This window comes from Tachyglossus aculeatus, chromosome X2 (genome assembly GCF_015852505.1).
Source record: "Tachyglossus aculeatus isolate mTacAcu1 chromosome X2, mTacAcu1.pri, whole genome shotgun sequence".
NCBI classification, from domain to species: domain Eukaryota; kingdom Metazoa; phylum Chordata; class Mammalia; order Monotremata; family Tachyglossidae; genus Tachyglossus; species Tachyglossus aculeatus.
In genome coordinates, this window is record NC_052100.1 from 22009194 (window position 1) to 22021939 (window position 12746).

At 41.0% G+C, this 12746-nt stretch overlaps 1 protein-coding gene across 2 annotated transcripts in view; it reads right to left on the minus strand.

Moving 5' to 3' along the window:
* The window catches only part of FOCAD (focadhesin), a 197111-nt gene that overhangs the window by 166249 nt on the left and 18116 nt on the right, over positions 1-12746 (minus strand). For both annotated transcript variants that reach the window (XM_038770570.1, XM_038770571.1), the window contains exon 5: positions 11948-12052. In XM_038770570.1, coding sequence (XP_038626498.1) covers positions 11948-12052 — 105 coding nt within the window. The remainder of the gene's footprint in view (positions 1-11947; positions 12053-12746) is intronic.

Genomic DNA, 12746 nt, shown 5'->3' on the forward strand with positions numbered 1-12746 from the left:
AGAGACCTGCACCGTTGATGGTGTCAAATGGTTAGGTATGATCAACAAATGTAATTCAAAGGTTTTGGAGGGGAGGTAGTAGTAGTAAATTGTATTTATGGAGCGCTTACTGTGTGCAGAGCACCATACTAAGAGTTTGGGAGAGTAAAATATAACATTAAACTGACATTCCCCACCCACAACGAGCTTAGAATCTAGAGGGGCTTGTAGCAGCTCATCTTCATGCCAAACAGCTCTCCTTTCCTCCCCTACACTCACTCAAAGAAAATACAAAACTGTGTGGGGACAAATAGTAGCTAAAAGTCTCAGTAATCAATGGTATTTATTGAGCACTTACTATGTGCAGAGCACTGCACTAAGCAGAATACAGAGTTCATAGACACATTCCCTGCCCACAAGGAGCTTACGTCTAAAGGGATTTTTTTTTTTTTACAGTGCTGCGAGAGTCTTCCATTGTAAATGATGGACAAGCTTCAGTTCTGTCACAAGACTCTGGGCACAAGAACCTGCATGAAGGAATGGAGTATAGCGCCCGTGAGGAAACCAGTACAATGAGTGAGGAGGCGGAGAGGGGTGGGGCATGTGGTAAAGCGCACAAAGGAATTTAATAAAAATAATAATTATGGTACTTGTTAAGCATATACTATGTGTCAAGCACTGGAGTAGCAGGTTGGCCACAGTCCCTGTCCCACATGGGGCTCACGCTCTTAATCCCCATTTTCCAGATGAGGTAACTGAGGTCCAGAGACGTTAAGCGACTTGCCCAAGGACACAAAGCAGACATGTGGCAGAGCTGGGATTAGAACCCAGATCCTTCTGACTCCCAGGAATTTTACAGGCAAAAATAATTTAGGGCCAAAGTGACTGCATACGAGTGCTGGGGTTGGTGCTGCAGTCCTCATCGCCCCCCTCCCACAAGTCAGTCAGCTGTCTTTGGGATTCTTAAGCCAGCTCACCTCTTCGACCTTGTGGAGTGAGGGCAGTTCTGCCGCAGCACTTATCCGCATTCGATCCAGATCCTGCATCAAAACACTATTACCTTTGGTTGTGTGTACCCACAGGTCAAGGAGAAGTTGCAAATGTAAATATATTCCTTGCCCCGGGCTGGCTGGTGACCAGACTGACTTTCAGTTCAATTCAATTTTATTTATTGAGTGCTTACTGTGTGTGCAGCACTGTACTGGGTGCTTTGGAGAGTACAATATAACAGTAAACAAACACATTCCCTGCCCACAACGAGCTTCAGATGCTTCAGGTACTGGAGTCTTCTGCCAAGACACTGGCTTGGACAAACCAATGGTTTGAACCAGAGAGCAGGCAATGTGATTCAGCCTACAGATTCACAGCAGAATTCCAGCCTCACCACATTAAGTGGTCTCTTATAAAATCTGTACCTAGCCCCTCTACATGGCTCAAGGATAGTCTACCATCTCATTCCGAACTCCATAAACATACCCCAAAGCATGCACTAACAACCAACTCACAGGCTGCCAACAGTATAAACAGAACACATTACTCCTGATTTGTAACCAAATTACTGCCATTGGAAGTGTTTCCTTTCCAAGACCCCTTTTCTGCCAAACATTATTCAAAAATCAAATCAGGCTCGCTCTTCCAAGTTTCCAACCCGGTGGCAAGAAAACATCACATTAGAACTTGCTTCCATTCTGGCTGCCACAGATTATTATGAGAAGGATGTTACAAATCCTCAAAGCCCCACGGCTATGCAGTGTCAGCTGAGCTACAAGACTGCAAGAGTTCAGTGGGTCATTTTCAGCTACATCTCCATCTAAAAGCACCTAAAGAGCATTTGCAATTTGCTTGGCTGTAGGCCTTTCACCAGGAAGCTCCAAAATGAAATAATAGATATGAAAATATCATCTTGTAATCCACCTGACCAATTTATCAGGATTTTCACTTGGATAACAACAGTATTGAGTAGCGAAAAGAACACAGGGCTGGAGTCAAGAGGCCCACACTGTGGCCCCAGAACTACCACTGGTCTGTCGTTCACCCTGGAAAGTCGCAACCTCTCTGGGCCTCAATTTCCTCATCTGTATATTGGGGATAAGATACCTGGTCCCCCTATCTCAGATCAGAAGACCTAATAATAATAATTGTGGTATTTGTTAAGGACTTATTATGTGCCAGACACTGTACTAAGCCCAGGGGGGGATACATGCAAATCGGGTTGGACACCATCCCTATTTGCTTGTATCCAATGTGGCACAGGGCTGGGTCTGATAAGCTTATCTTGTATCCACCCCAGGACTTAGCACAGTACTTTGGCACCTCATAAGCATTTAGTACCATGATTATTTTGTCAGAGCTACTATTTGTCACTCTAAGAAGAAATTCCACGTGAAAATTTAAAACTTCTAAATTGTAAAATTTCACTAAAAGTCTTCATATACACCATTTATCAAATAATGGTGAAGACTGTATTTCAAAAGAAAGCATTTTTGAATATACACTGATGGGATTTCCCAGCTGATGTTACTAACAAATTGATGCTTCAAATAAGCAGGGCTACTTTTCAATGAAACCATCAGGATTAAGGAAGAATTGCATTTTAATCCAATAAGTAACTAGCAAATACAGCCCAGGAGGCAGCAAGAGGGTGCATGGAAAAAAAAAAAAGGATATATGTCTAACTCAGGCCAAACTGAAATAACCTAATTTAGAGACCAGGCACTAAAAGTCAGGTCATACATTTACTCCGGGGCAGGAGAACGACAAATTCAGCCAGGATTTTATTTCTGCCTCTTGAGACACCAAATTTGTATAAGCATCATAAAGGTAATACAAGGAGAAATAAGTGATGATTTAAAAGATACCAAATGTGGCCCTGTCTAGACTGAATACATTGGAAGCAAAACCTGGAGTAAATGAACTTCTGGTATCCCTTCCATCCTTATAATTCTAGGATTTAATTTTCAACTGGATTATAATTTCAAACTCTGACGCAAACCAGTTTACAGTTGGGAGAATCAGATCTCTGCTTCAGTCATCAAAATGAACCAAAAAACACTGTACATACACAAGAGAATTGAAAATCTTAAAAATACCATCATAAATGCAAAACTGTCACCTCTACTTAATATTTGACCATGTTCCACATTACTTAGCACTATCAATATAGTCTCTCATTTGATATGTAAGAAATAGTTATCTAATTATTCCAGGTGGTTTTGTAATCATGGCTTTTTAAATTCCATGAGGTTAAATAGTCAGTTCTTGATTATTCTGACTGATTATCCAGGTCTCTTGCTCCAGTCTCTTCCTCTCTCTGACTGCTTGATGAATAGCCGCTTCGTTAGTGATTAACTCCTCCTCTGGGAATGGACAAGGAAGCAGAAACGTTGAAGCTCAAAACCAGTCAATTTTACTTCAGCTGGGGTTCAAAATGAGTCAACTTGGTTCACCAGTCAAATAAAATGACCACTTGTGAGATATCCTCCCTCTCTAGCTGTGTTTGTCTTATCTACTTGTGTTTGCTCAAATCATCACTCAATAAAGATATTCCTCTCACTGCTGAGTTGGCAAAATACAAAGAAAAAAAATCAACAGTAGTTGAGGTCTTACATGAAGGCAATGAATTACACACTTGGGCTGGAACCTTAAGAGGCACCATCCCTGCCCTAGAGGAGCTTACACTCTAACAGGGACGACACACAGATATGAATTATTTCCAGTTATTGGGAGGATTAAGGATAGATACACAATCAGGATAGGAATGTACAATGCCAAATTGTACATTCTAAGCACTTAGTACAGTGCTCTGCACACAGTAAGCAGTCAAATACAACTGAATGATTGAATGAATGAATGAGAAGGAAAGATAGGGGAATGAGTGAATAGATAGGGTACATAGATCAATATAAGTACAATATGCTAAGGATAGCTGTATGCACATATAGGCTTAAGTGAATATGGTCAGGCATCACTAGGGTGGTCAATTTCAATTGGGCACTGCTTCCTGGAGAAAGGGGAATTTGAAGCTAAGGAGAGCTGTGGTCTGATTGATTTGAAGGGGGACGGAGATCCAGGCAAGGCGAAGGGCATGAGTTAACTCCAGTAGAGGCAAGAGTGAGACTGGGAAAATAAGATAAAGTGAACATCTTGCTTTTCAGTCTTGATTTTATAGCGCCACTGGTAAGTGGAACAGCTTATTTCTTTCAGTTCTGTAGGTACAGCCTTTCATATTTGATGATGGAATGACAGTGAGCTCTGATCCACCCTATTGTAAGATCCTCAAGGATAGGAACCATATCTACTTTTATTATATGCTCCCAATTGCATAGGACAGTTCTCCGCTCACGGTACGTGCTCCAAAATACTGAAGACTATGAAGAGCTAGCTCTGTGCCACAATCCTGCTTCCTATCACCATAATGTAGCTGCCCTGGTTTCCTGAAAACATCCATTTTTTCTCCCATGTTTCTGCCTGAAAAACCTGCAATGTGGTGAACATTCTCCAAATTACTAATAGACTCACTGCATTTTAGGACCTTGCTGGTGATTTCTGCCTTGGCAGCTTTTTAGTAGCTTTATGTTTTCTTTTTTTAAAAAAAAAAGTTTAGTCGGTGAGGTGAGATATTTAAAACTAATAGTTATAAAACATCTGGGGATTGTCCTTGAATTTTGGTTACACAGGACTCTCTGTCTAGCACTGCCAACTTGAGTTTGGAGTCTATCCTCTAATCTAATTGAGAAGCAGCTTGGCTCAATGGAAAAGAGCACAGGCTCTGGAGTCAAAGGTCATGGGTTCAAATCCCGGCTCCACCAATTGTCAGCTGCGTGACTTTGGGCAAGTCACAACTTCTCTGTGCCTCAGTTACCTCATCTGTAAAATGGGGATTAAGACTGTGAGCCCCCCGTGGGACAACCTGATCACCTTGTAACCTCCCCAGCGCTTAGAACAGTGCTTTGCACATAGTAAGCGCTTAATAAATGCCATCAACATTATTATTATTATTATTATCTGTAATGATGATAGATAGAACTGACCCATAACCAAACTTCTTCCACAACTTTGCAAGAACAAATGCGCTCAGTTCTGTCATGTTGGGGCTCACTGGATAATTGGAACCCACCTGAATACAGCGTGACGTGGTTTGGGAAAAGAATCTGTGCCTGCTCAACACTCAATGGATTAGCAGTAATAACAATAATAACAATGGTATTTAAGTGCTTACTGTGTGCCAGGCACTGTACTAAGCGCTAGGGTGGGTACAAGTAAATTGGGCTAGACACAGTCCCTGTCCCACAAGGGGTTCACAGTCTCAATCCCCATTTTACAGGTGAGGGACCTGAGGCACAGAGAAGTGAAGTGACTTGCCCAAGGTCACACGGCAGACAAATGGCGGAGCCGAAATTAGATGCACATAAGATGCTCACAGACCATGCAAGGCAACATTAGGGTGCTTTTGTGAAGCGAGAAAGCACTCTAAGGATACCAGCATCAAGATTCAATGGTGCCATTGTGAAAAAGTGCTAAAGGAAGAGCATTATAACCAATTACCAGTCCAGTCTGATTTCCAATTCAGCCCTTTCGTTAGACCTTGTTCTGTCCTTGAGGCAACATGGCACCGATTTTATTCAATGATGCAAAGAAACCTGGGACAACTTGTCCTCCTAAATTCTTTGACCATAAATATAAGAAAATAAATCTCCTGAGTCAAGACGACCAATTTTAACACAAATTAAAAAAACCAAAAACAAACAACCATGTGTATCCAAAGTTCATTCTGATTAAGAAAAAAAAAATACTTTGAAAAAACCAAGATGGTAGATAACAATCCCTGCAACCTCTGCTTCATAATACAGTCCACCCTGAATAATAAAACGTACAATACAATTTAACTGAAAAATGGAGGAAAAAAGGAATGTTAAATTCTCGATTCCACTAGCACAAAGGCAGTGATAAAATACATAAGCAGATTCATCTTTCCAAATGTAAATACATCAATCAATAGAAATGAGGGGAAAAAAAGAAAGATTAGTATTGTAGGAAAAAACTATGAAGGCAAAAGTTATTTGTAACCTTTAGGTCACCTCAACCTTTTTGTTATATCTCTGAATACAGAAGCGCTATGATTTGATTTACATCATAAATTTAGTGACAGACACAGATTGCTTTTTCAGTATGAGGAAACAATGCCTGCAGTCACCATGCATTTTCATGTATGCAGCTGTGACCCTGGCTCTTTCAAAAGCATGGCACAGCACTTACTACATCAAATATGCATTTTAAAAGCATTTTCCTACCTGCTCTGAATTTAGATTTGAAATTGCTGGTCGAAAGCCAAAAAGGGATAAAAAAAAAATCAGCTCTTCTGAACTGTAGACAAAAACATACCTAATTAGTATAGCAGATCAGCAATATTAATATGGAAAATAAAAATGTTCGCTGGAAATAAAATTAAGGTGCTTAAAGAGATTAAAAAACTCAAAGGCTGATAAAGCTGTAGCATTTAATTCCAAAGCAAATCTATAATACCCTCGCCACACAAGCCTTAGGAAATAGAGGACTCGATGGAAACATGATTTTCATCTTGTCATTTTTATGGCAGCGTTTTTCTTTGTGTCTGTGGTGGGAAATGGGATGAGGATGAAGGTATCTTTGTCACAGCAGGTAGGCCGGGCTGCTGAACTGCCAATCCCGTGAAGCTCAAATAAACTCTGCAATTAAATGCATGCTCTTGGCATGAAATGACTCTCCCTTTACCTCACCTGCCTAGGTCTCTTCATTGCTGTAAGCATAATCTGAATCGGGAAACATCTCACTAGATAAGGAGGGGAGGTCTGGCTGCTGAGCAAATGCAGCCTTAAGGAGCAAATTAGAACCTATTACCGCAAAAGCCCTTTCAAAAATTCTAGCGCCAATTATTCAAGCTAATTGGGATCAAAGCCAGTTTAGATAAGGTAGTAAAGCAGCAACAAGATCAAGGACATTGGGACAAGTGTCACAAACATGCATCAGACTGTAAACTCTTCCAGATCAGAAACCGGGTCTTTTGCTTTTAGGGTAAGTTTCCAAACACCAGCCACTCAAATAATCAATGGATTAACTGTACTAAGTGCTTGGGAGAGTACAAGAGAGTTGATAGATAGGATCCCTGCCTTCAAGGAGCCCTGATGATTTTTATTCCAACTCAGCCCACTTTGGGTTGGATCCACAGAGCTCACCCATCCTTAGAAAGCCACTCCATTTGGCCAGAGTCAAACAAAAGCTGTAGGGGAACTTATATTGGCCATTTCCTGCTTTCCAAATCTGTCAACACTCAATATCAGCTTTGCACGCATGCCATTTAAACACATACGTGCAGCATATGTTTTATTTACACACTATTAATAGATCTATTTAACCAACATCCATTACAAGGAACCAAATAATATTGAATCAAAGGAATTATCCTCATATTTCAGAAAAGACAGCTTGATGCTAATCAAACCATTTGGTAGCGTGCATGAGAGACGGTAATGGACAGAGTGATGCATGAACACATGAACAGACTATTACCCTTCAAGAATTCAACAGCTATTTCCTCATTTTAGCAAACAAATGGGAGCAGCTCATGCAAGGTTTAGGATCTAAAGAAAAACAAAGAAAGACTACAGGGTGAAAAGGGTGGTATATCCTAACCTATAGATTACACTTTGGTTATTTCCCCTTGTTACCTAAACACCAGTTGATTCTTGATTTTTTTCAGCACATTATTAAATTTTGGTTTGGGAAATTAAAAAAAATTCTCAAGTACTTTAATCTGATTTTAATCTGAGAAAGTTTCTAATAAATTAATGAGTTGGATTTTCCAGTCTAAGGCTCCTTAGGTTGCAACTCACAGGGGCTGTAGAAAGGAAAGGATTAACTTGCATCCACCTCAGGGCATAAAACAGTGCTTGACACATATGTGCTTAAATACCATAATAATAATAATAATAATAATAATAATAATACAACAGCCAAAGATCAAAAACTCAGAAAACTGCTAGGAAAACAACCAATTAAAAGTTAGGTTATCGACAAAAATATTACATTTGTTCAGCCTACTCCTCTTATACTGAGTGACAAGATAAACTGATTTAAATAACAGCAGATGCATGTATTCACAAGTGAACCATTTAATCAAAAAGATCACCAAACTTTAAAGCCGAGAGAGTAAAATATAAAACAAGGCTACCAGAGTCATCAAAAGAAATTTTATTGGGGCCGTGAATAGTCAATTATGAGACTTCAACACCAATTGAAGATGCAGTGGAATTCTGATCAAATATTTGGAAGTGCCTAAATGCCGTAACTTTAGCAGTGACTTGAAAGTAGGGAAAGTTTGCAGACTAAGGAATAAGAAAATGTAGACAGTAGTGAAGTAAAAGCAACTCAAAAAGCAAATCGTCTATGAGAAGCCCAGAGGGTATTTAAAAATATTAAGTAGGAAATGCAGGAAAAGTGTGTTGCCTAGAGGGAGGGGCAGATTCACCATAAACCCTGCATGACTGTCATATGGAATTCATTACTATGGGATGTTGTAAGACGGGTTGGGGTGGGGGGGGGAGGGAGAAAATGCACTATACTAGCAAGTTCCAGAGGGATTTGGATGATTAACTAACTAGGTGGGCAAATGATCCATAATGGGACAGAAGGAGAGCCAGAGCTGTGGAGGGAAAAGCTGGGGAAGGTTAGATGGTATACTCCTAAATATTAGGATGGATAGCAAGGAAAGCAACCATATTAAAGAGTTCCGCCAAGTATGCTATTGCCACTGTCAGAGGTGATACCAGGCTGGAGTCAGGAGACTCAGGTTCCCATTGGCATTACTTCTCACACAGGAATAAGCAGCCTAGCTCTCCCTGCTGATCAGAGAACAAAGAGACTCCCCTTAGTCCACAGGACAAGTGGAGCTACATTTTGCCAGAAGACACAAGGAGTGCAGCGGGCGTATAGAGCTCTCTCTCTCTCTCTCTCTCTCTCTCTCCCTCTCTCTCTCTCCCTCTCTCTCTCTCCCTCTCCCTCCCCAAAACTAATGGCATCACCTTTGGGATGATGAGTCCATGGGGCAATCAATCAATCATTTACTGAGTGCTTACTGTATGCACAACACTGTTTTGAGCACCTGGGAGAGTACAATCACAGAGTTGGTAGGCATGGTCCCTGCCCACGACAGGCTTACAGTCAGCAGCATGGCTTAGTGGAAAGAGCACGGACTTGGCAGTCAGAGGACGTGGGTCCTAATCCCGGCTCCACCAGTCGTCTGCTATGTGACCTTGGGCAAGCCACTTAACTTCTCTGGGCCTCAGTTACCTCATCTGCAAAATGGGGATTAAGACTGTGAGCCCCACATGGGACAACCTGATTATATACAGCGCTTAGACCAGTGCTTGGTACATAGTAAGCACTTAAATACCATCATCATCATTATTACTATTATTATTATAAAAGACAGGGCACCTAAGCTTGAAAACCACAGCTGGTTTCAAGAAGAGCCAAGGGTTGCCAACCCCGCCCAGTCCCTGCTCCTGCCTGAAACTCCCTCCCCCTTTCATATCCCACAGGCCACCACTCTCTACACCCTCAAAGAAAGCCCTGTTAAAAATCACGGTTCTTTCAGGTAGCTTTCCCTGACTAATCCGTCATGACCCCACGCTGCCCTCTCTCTCTCTACTTCATCACCCATGCCCTTGAGTCTGTACACCTTCAATACCACCCTCTCCCCCAACAGCACCAATGTACATATCTTTATATAAAGTTGCTTTCCCTAAACCGGAATTTATCTTAATGTCCATCTCCCAAGCTTGATATGAGGTCCTTGAAGGCAGAGATCTGGTCTTCTTCCTCTGTTGTACTTTTGCAAGCACTGAATATAATAATAATAATAATAACATTTATTAAGCACTTACTATATGCAAAGCACTGTTCCAAGCACTGGGGAGGTTACAGGTGATCAGGTTGTCCCATGGGGGCTCACAGTCAATCCCCATTTTACAGATGAGGTAACTGAGGCACAGAGAAGTTAACTGACTTGCCCAAAGTCACACAGCTGACAATTGGTGGAGCCGGAATTTGAACCCCTGACCTCTGACTCCAAAGCCCGTGCTCCTTCCACTGAGCCATGCTGCTTCTGCACACAGTACGCACTCTAGTACCTCTGACTGATTAGGAGAAAATAAGTTACTCAAAGAAGATCGGGTGACAATTCCACTTTTCTGGGAGCTAAAGCAAGAACGCACATATACACCCGAGCTGATGGTGTTGAAATGACAGATTCTCTGATGCTTATGACACAAACAAGCAAAAACTAATAATAATAATAATAATGGCATTTATTAAGCACTTACTATGTGCAAAGCACTGTTCTAAGCACTGGGGAGTTTACAAGGTGAGAGCTCACCTCCTCCAGGAGGCCTTCCCAGACTGAGCCCCTTCCTTCCTCTTCCCCTCGTCCCCCTCTCCATCCCTCCATCTTACCTCCTTCCCTTCCCCACAGCACCTGTATATATGTTAGTACATATTTATTACTCTATTCATTTATTTATTTATTTTACTTGTACATATCTATTCTATTTATTTTATTTTGTTAGTATGTTTGGTTTTGTTCTCTGTCTCCCCCTTTTAGACTGTGAGCCCACTGTTGGGTAGGGACTGTCTCTATATGTTGCCAACTTGTACTTCCCAAGCGCTTAGTACAGTGCTCTGCACACAGTAAGCGCTCAATAAATACGATTGATGATGATGATGATGATGATCAGGTTGTCCCATGGGGGGCTCACAGTCTTAATCCCCATTTTACAGATGAGAGAACTGAGGCCCAGAGAAGTGAAGTGACTTGCCCAAAGTCACACAGCTGACAATTGGCGGAGCCGGGATTTGAACCCATGAACTCTGACTCCAAAGCCCGTGCTCTTTCCAGTGAGCCACGGTTTGTTCTTCCCAAACAACATCAAAGGTACCACGAAATTATTTTCTGCACTGGCCTTCAGATTGATGAGCTTGAACACCTTTAAAAAGCAAGAAAGGAAATCCTACAAGATCTGTACACAGCCTGGAACTATGAAAAGTCAGTTCATCCCCTCCTTACATCATGATCTAGTTAAAGCCTGTAGGATAGCAGAGGAGACTAGAAATGGAAATCACCAAATTACTTAAGGCCACCATTATATTGTTCATAAAAGTAAAAAGGTGCAATTACTAGATGCCAACTCCAAAAACTACTCCGCCCACCTTCGTTTCTTCAATATTTTCAAATTACTAATGTCACAAGAACCTACTGTGAGTTCAATACTTGAGGGGGAGGTTACATTTCAGGACTGAGACCATTTCTCAGTCCTTAAATTAAAATGACAGATTGTAGTACTTTAAGAAAAACACTGCTGACACAGTAGACTCTATTTTAGCACCACCTGCTCTATTCCCCTGCATCAGGCAATCAAATTCCTCCACGAAGGTAACTGTCCATAATTGGTTTTAAAATAAAATTTAAAAGATTAAAAATTAAAAACAAAAAACTAATAAAAAGGAGACTGTCCATCCACGCCTGGCTACGACGTCCATTGCCCCACCATCCTTATAGACAGAAAGGTTTTCCTAGTGCCTAACCTGAATCCCTCCACTGAAATATAATGTAGTTTTAGGAGTTTCTTGAAGTACTTAACTGTCCAGGAGCAGTGGGCCCAGTCCAAAGCTACCAATCCCTACTCCACGGAGAAGAAGCTATTATGACGCCTCAAGTGACATTCAAGAATCCCTGTCCTTGTCCAATTTACTGTAGGCTCCACTCCGGCTAGCAAATGTGGTTACTTCTTAAAGTCAAGATCTAGACCTACTGATGAGAGTTCTCAGTACAAATGCTGACAGGCACATTCCCTACAGACCACATGTCTCAATTCTTATTATGAAAAAGAGCTATTTAAAACCCCAAAAACAAAAATTGGGGAAAAAATAAGCTTACCTGATTTTATATAGCTCCTGGGTAGACTTTTCTCCACATTTTTCCACCTTAAGTGCCTGCATTTGCAATAATTTCACAATAGCTTTTACCAAATCATGTGTATTTCTGTAAAGACATGACAAATGTACATCTATTAAATAGTATAGTCACAGCACATATAATGTTTACATAAGACATTCTATTTCAACAAATCTGTATTGAATTACCACAGCAGTACAATCAGAGGAAACACACACATTTAGGCCTTGAGTGCTGAAGGGACGAAAGCAGAGTAGGACCCAGAGGAAAAAACAGTTCTCACAGAGTCAAGATACAGAACAATTGACTATAAATGAGTATAATGCCAAATGAATGGGAGGTCATTGTGGGCCATGAGCTGAATCCAACTGAGCAATTAAATTTCTTAAAAGGGAGATTCACTGCTGGAATAAAACAAGGAAAGAAGACAACAAACGGGAGTGTTTCTTACACCATACCTAGCACTGTTCAATCTCTTTCTAAAATAATGAGTCCAGGTTTGGAGCCCCATGATTTAAGCACAACGAGAGGATTCAAGGCCAACCAAAATGCCATTTTAAACGTTGGGAAAAGGGACTTATGAATAATTGCTTAGCCTGGAGAAGAGCAGAAGCAGGATAATCAGAAAAGGAATAAAAATGCAGAAACAAACTACCTGCCTAAAATTATGATACAGTGACAAATGTTTTTACATTGGTTGTAAAAAAATTAAAACATATTCAGCAGTGTGTGCATCCAGTAGGTATGAATACAATTTTAAGTGCGCTTTTGGCCCTTGGCA